Source organism: Antechinus flavipes, chromosome 1 (assembly GCF_016432865.1).
Source record: "Antechinus flavipes isolate AdamAnt ecotype Samford, QLD, Australia chromosome 1, AdamAnt_v2, whole genome shotgun sequence".
NCBI lineage: Eukaryota > Metazoa > Chordata > Mammalia > Dasyuromorphia > Dasyuridae > Antechinus > Antechinus flavipes.
Genome location: NC_067398.1, coordinates 84044185 through 84059292, shown reverse-complemented (window position 1 = coordinate 84059292; position 15108 = coordinate 84044185). Strand labels below are relative to the sequence as shown.

At 33.4% G+C, this 15108-nt stretch overlaps 1 protein-coding gene across 2 annotated transcripts in view; it reads left to right on the top strand.

Moving 5' to 3' along the window:
* Window positions 1-15108, top strand: part of RBM6 (RNA binding motif protein 6) — a 107696-nt gene that overhangs the window by 70970 nt on the left and 21618 nt on the right. For both annotated transcript variants that reach the window (XM_051986227.1, XM_051986235.1), the window contains 3 exons: window positions 11243-11317; window positions 13430-13490; window positions 14026-14310. In XM_051986227.1, the coding sequence (XP_051842187.1) occupies window positions 11243-11317; window positions 13430-13490; window positions 14026-14310 (421 nt within the window). The remainder of the gene's footprint in view (window positions 1-11242; window positions 11318-13429; window positions 13491-14025; window positions 14311-15108) is intronic.

The following is a 15108-nucleotide window of genomic DNA, read 5'->3' as shown; positions in this document are numbered from 1 at the left end:
ACAGGTGTGTAGTGATATCTCAGAGTTGTCTTAATTTGCATTTCTCTGATCAATAGTGATTTGGAACACTCTTTCATGTGAGTGGTAATAGTTTCAATTTCATCATCTGAAAATTGTCTGTTCATATCCTTTGACCATTTATCAATTGGAGAATGGCTTGATTTTTTATAAATTTGAGTCAGTTCTCTATATATTTTGGAAATGAGGCCTTTATCAGAACCTTTAATTGTAAAGATGTTTTCCCAGTTTGTTGCTTCCCTACTAATCTTGTTTGCATTCGTTCTGTTTGTACAAAGGCTTTTTAATTTGATATAATCAAAATTTTCTATTTTGTGATCAGTAATGGTCTCTAGTTCATCTTTGGTCACAAATTTCTTTCTCCTCCACAAGTCTGAGAGATAAACTATCCTATGTTCCTCTAATTTATTTATAATCTCGTTCTTTATGCCTAGATCATGGACCCATTTTGATCTTATCTTGGTATATGGTGTTAAGTGTGGGTCCTTGCCTAATTTCTGCCATACTAATTTCCAGTTATCCCAGCAGTTTTTATCAAATAATGAAATCTTATCCCAAAAGTTAGAATCTTTGGGTTTGTCAAACACTAGATTGCTGTAGTTGACTATTCTGTCTTGTGAACCTAACCTTTTCCACTGATCAACTAATCTATTTCTTAGCCAATACCAAATGGTTTTGGTGACTGCTGCTTTATAATATAATTTTAGATCAGGTACAGCTAGGCCACCTTCATTTGATTTTTTTTTTTTCATTAATTCCCTTGAGATTCTCGACTTTTTATTGTTCCATATGAATTTTGTTGTTATTTTTTCTAAATCATTAAACTATTTTCTTGGAAGTCTGATTGGTATAGCACTAAATAAATAGATTAGTTTAGGGAGTATTGTCATCTTTATTATATTTGCTTGGCCTATCCAAGAGTACTTAATATTTTTCCAATTATTTAAGTCTGACTTTATTTGTGTGGAAACTTTTTTGTAATTTTGCTCAAATAATTCCTGACTTTCCTTTGGTAGATTCCCAAATATTTTATGCTATCAACAGTTATTTTGAATGGAATTTCTCTTTGTATCTCTTGCTCTTGGATTTTGTTGGTGGTGTATAAAAATGCTGAGGATTTATGGGGATTTATTTTGTATCCTGCTACTTTGCTAAAATTATGAATTATTTCTAATAGCTTTTTAGTAGAATCTCTGGGGTTCTCTAGGTATACCATCATATCATCTGCCAAGAGTGATAGTTTGGTTTCCTCATTGCCTACTCTAATTCCTTTAATCTCTTTCTCGACTCTTATTGCAGAGGCTAGTGTTTCTAATACAATATTGAATAATAATGGTGATAGTGGGCAACCTTGCTTCACTCCAGATCTTACTGGGAAAGGTTCCAGTTTTTCCCCATTGCATATGATGCTTACTGAAGGTTTTAAATATATGCTCCTGACTATTTTAAGGAAAAGTCCTTTTATTCCTATGCTCTCAAGTGTTTTTATTAGGAATGGCTGTTGGATTTTATCAAATGCTTTTTCTGCATCTATTGAGATGATCATATGGTTTTTGTTTGGTTGGTTATTGATATAGTCAATTATGTTAATAGTTTTCCTAATATTGAACCAGCCCTGCATTCCTGGTATAAATCCTACTTGGTCATAGTGTATTATCCTGGGGATGATTTTCTGTAATCTTTTTGCTAATATTTTAAGATTTTAGCATCAATATTCATTAGGGAGATTGGTCTATAATTTTCTTTCTCTGTTTTCAGCCTACCTGGTTTAGGTATCAGTACCATGTCTGTGTCATAGAAAATGAGTTTTAAAAAATCAACTACCTACATGCATTTACAAAGTCTTCTAATTGTTTCATCTTTCATATGGTTTATCAAATTGCAGGTATCATTTTCTTATTCAGGAAGCTCTAATGGCTCAGTCCTGTCAGATATAAAACTTTCTTTAACTTTTAAAGCTTGATTCCCACCTCTCTTCCCATCTGCATTGTATGTTAATCTCCTGTTCCAAACGCTATGATTCAGCCAAACAGCTCTTTTCTCTACTTTCAAATATAATTCTCCATCTCCTTTCTCCATTCCCTTACCTGGGCCATCCTTCCTACTGTCTGATATTTACTCTATGGTCACTCCTATGTTTCTCTCTTCAAGTACCACCTTGAAACCTTTTCTTACTCTTTTCAATTTCTGTTGTTCTCCTTCCCAAATAACCTCGATGGTATTTTCTTTTCATTTATTCTATGTAGACATACATGTTTCCCCTAATAAAATGTAAGCTCTGAGAGTAGTATTTATCATTCTTTTTATTTGTGTACCTAATATCTTGTAGCACTTTATTTAGACACTTCATAAAGCTTGTTGTTTGATGGAGTGGAGGATGTGGAATGTGGTTGAAAAGGAGCTCATGTGAAAAGAGATCTTAAGAGGTTGTAACAATATGAGCAACAATGTGGTGTGATAGCCAAAAGGATGTATTTTTATATGTTTTCAGAAGCGAGGAAGAGGTTATCTATTGAAAACTGTCCTTATTAGACCATTTCTGGATTATTATGTCTAGTTTTACTCTTACTTATGGGAAGAATACTGACATGAGATACAGTGTAGAGGAGCACCCTCAAGGTAATGAAAGGACATAAAGCCATACCTTACAAGAATCAAGTAAAGCAACTGGTAGTTATTTCATCTATACAGGAGAAGACTCTTATGATAGAAAATGATCACTTTCTATCATAAGTCTGTTGGATTTGCCTTGAATCGCCTCGTTGGTTTTTTAAAAAATATTATTTATTTATTTTTTGCTTGGGCAATTAGAGTTAAGTGACTTGCCCAGGATCATACAGCTGGGAAATGTTAAGTGTCTGAGATCAGATTTGAACTCAGGTCCTCCTGACTCTAGGGATGATGCTCTATTCATTGCACCATCTAGCTGCCCCAAATCACCTCACTGTTGAAAAGAGCCATATTCATCACAAGTGTTAATCACATAATCTTGTTACTGTGTACAAAGTTCTCTTGGTTTTGCTTGCTTCACTCAGTAGCAGCTCATATAAGTCTTTCTGAAATCAGCTTGCTTATCATTTCTTATAGAACAATAATATACTTTATTATAAGTATAATAAATAACTTATTTAGCTATTGTCCAACTGAAGGGCATCCACTTGATTCTCTTCGCGTTCTTGCCACTACAAAAAGGGCTGCTACAAACATTTTTGTATATGTGGGTATTTTTCCATTTTTTATGATCTCTTTGGGATACAGACCCAGTAGAGACACTGCTGGATCAAAGACTATGCATAGTTTAATAGCCCTTTGGGCATAGTTCCAAATTGCTCTCCAGAATGGTTGGATCAGTTCACAATTCCACTAACAACATATTAGTGTCCCAGTTTTCCTTCCTTCTCTACAGTATTTATCATTATCTTTCCTTGTCATCTTAGACAATCTAAGAGGTGTTAAGTGACACCTAAATTTATTTATTTTATCTTTTGCAACTGTTGCTTTCCCTTATTTGGTTAAAGATTCTTATCCTAGTAAAAGCAAGAATGTTTATTGTCACTACTATTTGGTATAGAGCTATATAAATGCTAAATGTAATGATGAGAAGAAGTAAGTGAGGGAATATATGTAGGCAAAAAAGAAAGTTATTTTTTTTTTTTTTTGCAGATAATGCAATGTAGAAAAATAATTGAAATAATAATTTTAGCAGAGTTGGTTGATACACATTAAATCCACAAATTATCATCATTTCTGTATTTTGTCAATGAAACCCAACAAGTAAAGAGAAGATAAATTCTTTCAGAATACATATAAGATATTATAAAAAGTCTAGAGGATTTACCTAGAAAGATGAACTGAAGGATTACAACTACAAAAATATTCTTTAACAAAATATAGACTTAAATGGAGAAGTATTAATTGCTCGTGGATAGATCAAGCCAATATAATAAAAGTGACAATAATACTTAAATTAATTCACTTATTCAATATCATATCAATCACATTGTCAAATGCTTATTTATAGAGCTAGAAAAAATAGAAAAGAAACTCATCTAGAAGAATAAAGGCCAAGAATTTTGAGGGGCAAAAAAACAGTAAAAAAGGGACCTATCCCAAACTATCATTAAACCAATTTGGTACTGGTTTAAAAATAGAAATATTGGCTAGTGGAATAATCAAAAATACAATCCACTGAAGTATTTGAATCTAGCAACCTAGTGACTGATAAATCCCAAGATCCCAAGCTACTAGGGTAAGGATTTACTATTTAACAAAAAAGTTTTGGGGAAACAGCAGTTTTGCAGAAACTAGGTATAGTCCTGTACCTCATATCATATTCCAAGTAGTTACATGAATTAGACATAAAAGATGACATCATAAATTAGAGTAACAAGGAAGAAATTACAAGGAATAGAAATACAGAAGTAAAATCAATGATTTTGAGTGCATAAAATTAAGTTTTTATACAAACCACACTGATCTAGCCAAATTTAGAAATAGGTAAATGGGGAAAAAAATCTTTATAAATTTCTCTAAAAAAGGTCTCAATTTCATAAAAGGGAATCTTTCAAATTTATAAGAATTAAGAGCCAGTTTTTCATTGAAGAAATAGTGAAAGAATATATATAAATAGTTTCAAAGGAAAAAATCCAAACTGTCAATAGCCACCTGAAAAATCACTAATAAATAAACATGCAATTAAAATAACCTGAAGTTTTGTTATATCTAACAAAACTAGCAAAATTAACCAAAGAGGAAAATGACATGTTAGTGGAATTGCAGGAAAAGAGGAACATTAATGCACAGTTGATGGAGTTATGAATTAGTATAGCTGTTCTGGAAAAATTATCTGTGCATATGTTTTGAAAATAAAAAGCTTTAATTAAAAAAAATACTATTACTCCTAAAGTAATGATGAAAAGGATAGCTTTAGGGAAAAGTAGGAAGACTTTTATGAACTGGTGCAGATTGAAATGAGTAGAACAAAGATAATAATTATACAGTAACAGTAACAATGTAAACACAAACAACTTTGAAAAACTTAAATTTAGAACTATATTTAAAAGTCATTTTTGTAGAGTTAAAAGAACTGGAAACAAAGGGGAATACCCATCATTTGGGGAATGACTGAACAAATTATGGCATATAAATGTAATATGATACTATTACTCCATTCTGGAGAGTAATTTGGAATTATGCCCAAAGGGTTATCAAAATGTGCATACCCTTTGATCCAGCAATGTCTTCTACTGGGCCTGTATCCCAAAGAGATCTTAAAGAAGGGAAAGGGACCCAAACTGTGCAAAAATGTTTGTGGCAGCCCTTTTTATAGTGGCAAGAAACTGGAAACTGAGTAGATGCCCATCAGTTGGAAAATGACTGAATAAGTTATGGTATATGAATGTTATGGAATATTATTGTTCTATAAGAAATGATCGACAAGATGATTTCACAGAGGCCTGGAGAGACTTACATGTTAATTGATGCTGAGTGAAATGAGCAGAACCAGGAGATCATTGTACACAGCAACAAGATTATATGATGATCTATTTTGATGAGCATGGCTCTTTTCAAAAATGAGATGATTCAGGTCAAGTCCAATGATCTTGTGATGAAGAGAGCCATCTATACCTAGAGAGAAGACTTTGGGAACTCAGGGTGGATCATAACATTGCATTTTCACTCTTTTAGTTGCTGTTTGCATTTTTTTTTCTTTCTCACTTTTTTCTTTTTGATCTAATTTTTTTTGTGCAGCAAGATAATTGTATAAATATGTATGCATATATTGAATTTAACATATTTTAACATGTTTAACATATATTGGATTGCTTGCCATCTAGGGGAGGGGAGGTGGGGAGAAAGGGGGGAAAATTTGGAACATAAGGTTTTGTAAGGGTTACTGTTGAAAAATTATCTGTGCATATGTTTTGAAAATAAAAAGCTTTAATAAAAAAAATACTATTACTCCAAAAGTAATGATGAAAAGGATAGCTTTAGGGAAAAGTAGGAAGACTTTTATGAACTGATGCAGTAGAATAAAGTAATGAAATGAGTAGAACAAAGATAATAATTATACAGTAACAGTAACAATGTAAAAACAACTTTGAAAAACTTTAGAGCTATAATCAGTACAGTGACAGAAGATCTATATATAATATAGCATTGTACTCACAGAGTACCACCAATGTCCCAATAGAGAGATGATGGCTCGGGAAGAAGAGTGAGGCAAAAGTTTTTTGTGACATGGCCAATGCAGGAATTTGTTTTGCTTAAAGCATATTTATTATAAGGCAATAAATTACCTTTTACATTACAATTTTATCTTTACCCACCTACCCTCACTATACTAGGGTGATGAAAAGGGGAGAAAAATTTTTTTTGGTTAATTGAAAAATAAAATTTAATTTAAAATGAAACTTTAAAAAAGTTTTTTTTTTTATTCTTTTCCCTAATCATATCTGTTATATAGGGTATCAGGTATATAGTAGGCACTTAACAGCACATGGAAATAATACTTTAAGATAGTGGCAACAAAGTGTAATTCTATTATGTCAACCTTATGTGTTAGACCTATTCCAGACATTCCATAAAAATCTTTCTTGAATCTTCATAGATTTTCCTAATTGCCTGCTTATTTGTTTGCTTTGCTGTAGCCTAAACTAATCAGGCTAACATAAAAGGCAAGATAATGATGACACTTTTTCAAATTTATTGGTTTAACCATGTCCATAGACCAGATATTTGATGAGGATATTAATGAAACTTGAGAGATCTTAAATGGATTAAATAAATATGTTTTTTATGACTTAGACTATGTTCAGTATTATAAATATGAATAATGACCTATCAAATACATTAATAAATGAACCAATTTAAAATAACATTTTAAAATAAAATATCTAACCTATGTATATTCTCAATTTCTGCCACCTCTGGTAGTAATAAATTCTCCAAGATCATTGTTTACAGTATAGAGTAGTATTTCCTTTTATTTATGACAAAAAATATTTAGATTTTCTAGCTAAGTAAAGGTAAAATGCTATCCTTTCAATGGAGGATTTTGTTCCTTCTAATTAGGACTGGGTTACCTGACCATTAACAAATTGATCTTTTGCTTTTGTTCCAGACCTTTTGAGTTGCTGTTTTCTTTTAAGGATGACTCTAGGATTTTATATTGCCTTAGTGTCCCTGATAAGAAATGCTGCTATTACTATGAGATTGTGGTTATGTTTGAATATCTAAGCAAATTGTAAAAGACTCTTAGCCTTTGTCTTCTTCTGTCTTTCTTGAGGGAGTTGTCCAGTGCCCTGGGGGTATAATAGAACTTGAACTGGTTTGAAATCTATTTAATAGTTGTGTGCCTGTGAATACTAACCTCAAATATAGAATAGAGATGCTACTAATTTCACAAGTTTATTGTGGGAAAATAATTTTTAAACATTAAAATGATGTGCAAATGTGAGTAATTGTACTTTTATTATGTCACTAGAAGTTAGAACTTAAAGTAAGATAGAGCAGAATCTAGCAAAAGTCTTTTTTCATTTTAGCACAGTGAAATGAACTGTATTTGGAGTAAGAGGACTTGTATTTTAAAGTTTGTGTTTCTGCTCATTGTGTGGCCTTGGACAAATTGCTAAGCTATAGTTTACTATCAGTTGTAAAAATGACAGTTTGGATTACAATATTTCTCCTGTTCTAATTTAGTTAGCAGTAGAAATGGGCTGAAAGAGACAGTAGAAATGTAGTCCCTGTATTCAGAAGCAAACTCAATTATGAGGTCTTAATTGTTTTGGGGACAGAAAATAGTGTTTTTCTTTGCCATGCAGAGACTTTGTTTTTCATACTTTCTTTTAGCCTCACTTGTAAGGTCTATAGTTTTATATTTGAATGGAGTGAGGTGTACCTGACTTTGATAAGTGAGAAACAAGTTGCATATAAGCTTTGGGAATGAAAAGATACTGAATTGCTAATGTGGACAACTTTCCACATTCATTTTTTAATTCTTCTTGTCTTTTCAGGTTCTAGAGTAAGGGAAAAGTTTTGTGGCTCAACTGAGTTGTCGCTTTATTCATGAAGCCTCTTAAAAGTTCACCTATCCCTTTTTTTCTATACACTTGTGGATTATATAAATGAGAAGTCTAATGAATAGCCTTTTAATAATCTATTTTGTTTTTGTTTATAGTAGGGACTGTGCGTTATTTTTTTCTTTATTTCCCTGTAACTATACACAAAGGTCCCGTATATAGTAGATGATTAACAAAAATGTTTGTTGTTGTTGAATTCAGTTGTAGTACTTGAGCAATCAGTAGTTATTTTTTAGATTTATCAGAGTTTTGGGATATTAAAACCAATAACTTGAAACCTGCAGGAAAAAAGTCTTAAATTTCATATTGAATTTATAAATTAAATAAGAAACAAAAGTTTCTTTGTAGGGAAGTTGATATGGGAAATAGTCCATAGTTTTGTTGAAGAATTGAATAAAAATTGTTTGAGAATGGCTGTCATGTTAGCTAATCACCTATAACTAAATTCCTTGTCTGCTACCATTTTGAACCTGTTATTATATCTGCCCTGAAACAACCTTGACACATGACTTTGTTTTCATCTAAAGAAGGTGATGTCAGTTAAATATTCTTATCACACCAGAACTAACACACTATTTTGTATAGTTGGCTCATTGGTTAATAGAAACTTCTAGTAAGCCAGGTTATGTTAAATCGGGTTTTCTGAATTATGTTTTATTGCAACTAGTAACACTTTCAAGCATCCTAGAAACTACAACTTCTTAACCTACAAGCAACCCTACAGTTTCTTCTAACATTTCTACAACTATGACATCTAACCCTACAAGGAACCTTACAACTTCTAACAGTATATCAGAAAAGGAAGGGAAGGAAAAACTGTTGTAGAAGACTCTCAAGTAGGGATTATAAAACAACTTTGTAATTGAACTGAAGCTTTCATTATATTGGCATGCAGACTCTTAGACAGAAGAAATAATTTGCCATAAAGAAAAGGGAGTGCCCAAAGAAAGAACATTATATGAGGATATTTATGCAAGGAATATCACGTTGACATTACAAGTGCCTAAATGTGTGATATATTGCTTCCAAGTGGTGAAATCAGAAGATAAAAATTAGATTAAAATCAGGAAGGAGCTAATATTAATAACAATCATTCTTATGTGGAATGATACTAATTACTGGGCCTGGACTGAATATTTTTGAACCTTATGAGTTTGTGTTTTTTAATCCTGTTATAAATGTTATCTGGTTTTCTGGTTATGAACATGGGTTATGAAAGCAGTACCTGTTTCTGTGGCTTTTTTGGGTTGAATATTAAATGAAGGATTAAATCAAAAGGAAGGAGACAAAGTATCTATTACACATTAGTCATTTCTTCTAATAGATTTGAGTTCTAAAATTTCAACTTGAAGTGAATAATAAAACATTGCCATGTTAAAAGACATTTTGAAAAAAGTGTATTGAAACCGTTTAACTTTCTGTTCTCAATTCTAGAGTCTAGATCTCTGCTCACCAAGCCAGTGTTTGAAAAATGATGAATAGGGTTGTTGTGCCTGGTGAGGTCCCATTTTTATCATGACCCACATTATCAAAACTGGCAGACCATTGTGCTCTGCCCCTTTCTGCAACAATGCCATTAGCTATGGAGCACAGTACTAGTAATACAAGCATGGGTTTTGTGTGTTTAGAATCTTTGCTGTGACCCTTCTACCTTCCTCAGCCTGAGTTTCCCCATCTCTAGAGTGAGGATAATAATTCTTATATTACATATACTTATATTACTGTCTTACAGAGATGTTGTGAGAAAAGTATTTTTTAACTCTTAAAGCTCTATTGAAATATATTATTGATAATTAGCTCTCTTGTCAAGAAGGAACTATGATGGCCTTATGCCTATATAGATTTTTATTTTCTCTGGTATTCTTAGCAAGTGTGTAACAGTCTCCTAATTTATCAAACAGCTTAGGTCATTGACTTGTTTTTTTCTAATTATCTTAAATTTATTTATTTTTTAATTTTCAGGTCCCTGATTTTTTCTTAAAGTAGGAAATTTAGAGGAGTAAGGGGTGGAAGATGGAAGGGAATATATTTCTTTTGTTTTCATTTAATCTTTAGTTCATTCTTTATTTTTCTTGTTGGACTGATAGAGAAGTGAGAAGAAAAATTCTTCTCTAACATTTTATGATCAAAGCCAGAAAAAGGAATCCAGTTGAATGAGCACATTATTTATAATTAACACCTAAATCTAAACACAGAGAGATCCCTCCATGTTTGAGAATGCACGTACCTCAGCAGTTAGTGGTCCAGAAGGGCGACTAATTGAAGTAGAAACTGTTTTTAGCTGTTTTTGTAAGGAAATAGTTACTACTTTGTAGCTCTTGGTATTTGGTGGCTTATTGTTTTATTCAAGGGTACCTGTTTTCTCCTGGCACGAAAAAAGAATTCTGACTTACCCGATGTAAGAGGTGAAAGAATTTTATAGCCACAAACCATTTTGGTTTTCCCTGCTCGTGGTGGCACCATGCCTTAGGGGAAGACATTTACTATTGATTTCTGTGTTGCCCTTAGGCCTTGGGTTAAGCTCACTCTGCCAGCTCCAAGCCAGAGTGATGCTGCCATTAGATGTCATTTTCAGCTCTATAAAACTTTCATCTTAATTTCCTGTGGTCAGTAGTGATTCTCTGTTTCCTTACGCTCATGCTTACATTTCTAAGGAAAATTTAATGCCACTTCATTCCCTTTTTGACTGGAGGCCAGTTAGCCATGGAATGGAAGATAACAAAGCAGGTTCCTGAATTCTTCGTACCCCAGAAAGAAGATGTAACTTCTCATCCATGGCACTGGACCTCAGTTCAGCAAGGTACCCTTCAGGGCATTCTCAATGTGCTCAATGAGGAGCATATTGCCCCAGAATCAGCCTCCCAAATGGAAAGATTCAGGGTTGAGAAGAAGCTTGACTCTTTTCTCCAAGAAGTTTTGAAGTACTCTTCTTTCCCAAGCACAAGTCTGCATGGCTATGTAGCCCAAGGATTGTAGCTTGAACAACTTATTCACTTCATATATGAACCAAGTTTTTTCTTCTTTATTTAATCCTTTACTTTGGTGACAGAAAAGGCTCTTTTGCCTCCCTGTCCTTTAAAAAAAACAAAGACTTCAATTTTATAAGAAGTTTATATTGATGACTTGCCTATTTGTCTCAACAGGGAACTTTAAAGATCTGTGACAAAGAGGTTACCCTAGAGTATTCACCAAGCCCAGATTTTTGGCATTGTAAACGGGTATGTATGGAGAGATTTCTTCCCTTTTTCTTTTTCCTAAGACTAAGATGTTATAGATAGGATAAAGGAGCACCTTCACTAGGGCCAGAGACAAGAAAATAGAACTCTGTCTTGTTATTGTTATCACTGCTGTGATAATGTGATTATCTAACTCACTTTTGGTTATTAGAAAGTTGAGGAAAATCCAGACCAGATCATTTTCTTGGTATGAAACATTGGATCTTTATGTGATAAATGTTGTTCCTGATACTAAGATCAACTTTAGGATAAGTAAATTAATATTTCTTGATGTCTTTGATGAGATGTCCTATCTGTTGATGTGATTCTAGCCCCCTAATTTGTGACTTCTTTTTTAATACTCATTTCCCCATATAAACATAAGAAGAATTAGTGCCTGAAACAGTATCCCCCTGACTGGGGATAATATCTCAAATCGCAGAACATTAGAACAGAAAAGGTCCATAAGGGACCATCTCATCCAGTCCAGTCATTTTTAAAAAAAAAAGAAGCAGCTGAGGTTCTGCTTTAGACATTATCCAGTTTGGCCTCATCCAGGCTTCCTAAATTTTAATTTGGTACTTTTAAAATGTTCCCGGGGTTTCTTTTTTCCCCGTTCTGAAATGATTTCTTCATATTCTAGCATCTTGCAATCTCTAGGGTAATAAGGAATCTTTTTATTAGACCAAATATTTTTTCAATGTCACACATTTTGAAAAATACTATTGTTAAAAGCTTAAATTTTAAAATTGGGTGGGGATTCTTAATTAAGTGTGTTAATTTCTATGAAAAGATGTCCAAAAATCTCTGACTTTAAAAATCTGTTAAAATTATCTTGATGTCTTTAAAAATTGTCCTGACCCATCTAAAACGCACACTTTAGATGTATTCTTCTTTCTCATGTTAATTTGAAAAAGTTAAAACAGTGGAGATGAGTAGGGTAATATGCCCAGAGCTTTATTCACAGCTACTGTGAATATAGGAATTTTTTCTCCCCAAGAATATTGACATCTGGACATAGGAATCATATAACTTGATTTCTTTGATATTGTCACTTTCTTTTTCTGAGCATTACTTACTTCTCTGTAAAATGAGAGTAGATTAGATGTTTTTCCAAGCTCTCTTCTAGCTCTGTCATTTCTGTGATCTAAATTAAGAGTTAGCAAACAAGATGGACTGTTTTTGTAGTAGCAAGATGGGTTTTTACATTTTTAAATACAGTAAAATTCTATTTAGAAATATAAAAACCATTCTTAGTTCATAGGCATACAAAAACAGTCCAGATCACCCAGGTCTACTTTTCTGATCTCTGTTGTAACTTCTTAATTAGTTCATAAGCTCTAATAACCAATTATGGTTAGATTGTCTTAGAAGGCCACATAGAAAGGCATTTACCTATATTTTTTATTCTTGAGGGATAAAATGAGGTATGTTGCGATGTTAATCTGTTGTATGAAAATAGTCCAGTTCCATTGGCATAAAGAGAGGAAGAAGTTAAAGATCTTTATAAAAGCTGTTTATTTTATTTTGTGTTGATTCTGTTTTTTTTTCCAATACCTCTAAGAAATCCCTAGAAATATCCCCTACATAACTACTGTGGGTATCAGCTGGTTATATTCTTTGTATCCCCTTCACCAAATATGGTTTTATCCTAGCTCCATAGGAGTAATTGGAATATGTTAATTTCATCTCTATTTGGTTCTGGCTTATACTAATTGGGGCACTTTCTGTATCTGTATCTATTCTTATTCTGTATCTATTTAGCACTATGTACCATTAAAGGATGGTAACAATTTTGGCATTACAGTATCCTGGGTATTAACTGTTATTTTAATGTTTATGCTTTCTTAACACATACAAAAAATAATCTCTTAAAAATGTGTGTAGATAGTTAACATTCTCTACAAACACAGAAGGCAATTCTTAAGAGTCCTCTTAACATTGCAAATGAAGAGTAGTGTAGGATTGTCAGATTAGGCTTGTCTCTTCTGTGACATCAGCACAAGAATAGCTGTGAGATATTTAGTTTTATTTAGGTCCATAGATATTAATGTTTAGGATGTGCAAAAAATTTTAGTGCTAAATTTTGCTCATTTCTTCTCTTTTCCTTTGCAGTGTAAAGTTAGCACTGTTGGATATCGTTCATCTTGCTCGTATTGCAAGTTCCCAAGAGAAGGTGGGTTTATTTTCATTTGTTCATTTATTTACCTGATTTGTTTGGCATTTAAATTTAGAATTTTCTTCAGTTTTAGACTGCATATCCTCAATTGTCCTCACTACATATGCATTACACTGTTTGTTTGGTTTTTTGTTTGTTTTTTCGCTATTCTAGGTTTTTTTCTAGAATTGTAGCTTCCTAATAAGACCCCAAATGGCCTTCGATACCAAGAACACTCATTGAAAATGACTAATCCTATGTTGGGAAGGCTACAGTTGTAAGAAAAGTAGACTAGAGTCCTGCTCTCCAGATTAGAAATAAAAACCAATTGTCCTTAAAAGGTTGAGTCAGTTTATCTTATTTTGGTTGAATTAAGTTGGCTTTCTTTGCTTTCTGGGGCCATTGATGAGTTTAAGGGTACTATTCATGAAACAATATTAAAGGCATTCATATATCAGTGAATAGTACAAGTTGCCAGAGATGAATTCTAGCTCATGTAATTTGGAACCAGATAGCAGAAATTTTATTGTTATTTTCTTTTCCCTACTAATAGAGGTCAAGGTTCAGCAGGAATTAGCTACCTACCCTGAATCCCAGAAATCACCAGCACAGCCAGCAGTACTTCCAGAGAAGCAACAGACCCATCCTCAAGGACCACCTGACAAAGAACCTGAGACAAAAAAGCGAGAAGAAGGAAGAGAGAGACGATTAGGCCAAGAGCAAAGGAGGGACTCTGAAAGGTACCCTTCTCGGAGGGAAGGACATGACAGCTCCACCAGAAGAGACAATGAGAAAGAACAGTGGCCTGGAGAATCACGTCAGGATGGGGAGAGCAAAAGTAAGATGCAAGAGCTTTATCATTATGTTTAACAGTTAGATATATTTAGGTTTCAACCTGTTTTCAAGAAAAAAGTTCTAACTTACAAGTTGACAGGGAACTTTCCAGCTTTTTCCTCTTCTTTCCTATGACTTATACTAGGAACAATATTTTATTTCTAGAGTTGTGAATATTTTGATATAATTGTTAAAAATTACACTTTTATACATAGAACTTTTAGAGCAAAGTGGGATCTTGATATTATTTTGTCTTGGAGAAGGGAAGAAATAATCATTTATACAGCACCTACTATGTTCCAGGCACTGTGAATTCTGAGAAGATGGTGGAGTAGGTCAGAAAATTCTAAACTCTTCAGATTTCCCTCACAAACAGAACAAAATTGTATCTCAGGGAGAACATGTAGACGGGTGAAAAACAAATGAGACTTGGGGCAGAACAGAGCTCCTCCTGGAACAATCCAAGAAGGCCTGAAGAAAGTAGAGTTTAATCATTGTGAAGAGCATATGAATACCTGCAGGCTAGCTCCACAGAAAGAGTTATTGGGGAGCCCTGAGGCTAGCTGAGTTTGGAGGTAGCCTCTTCCGCTATCACTGGAATTTTCATCTCTGGGAGGTTGAGTCAGGGATACTGAGAAAACCTGGGCTGATAAAGAATGCCAGGGCCAGCTATGCTACTAAGATGCAGCTTTGGGTAAGAAACACCTGATGAGCGCAGAAGCAGTGAGGCAGGGACATTGCTAGCTTTGGGTACTTGCAGGAGGGTTGAGTATTTGGTTTGGGATTCTAGATCAGAGGGGAA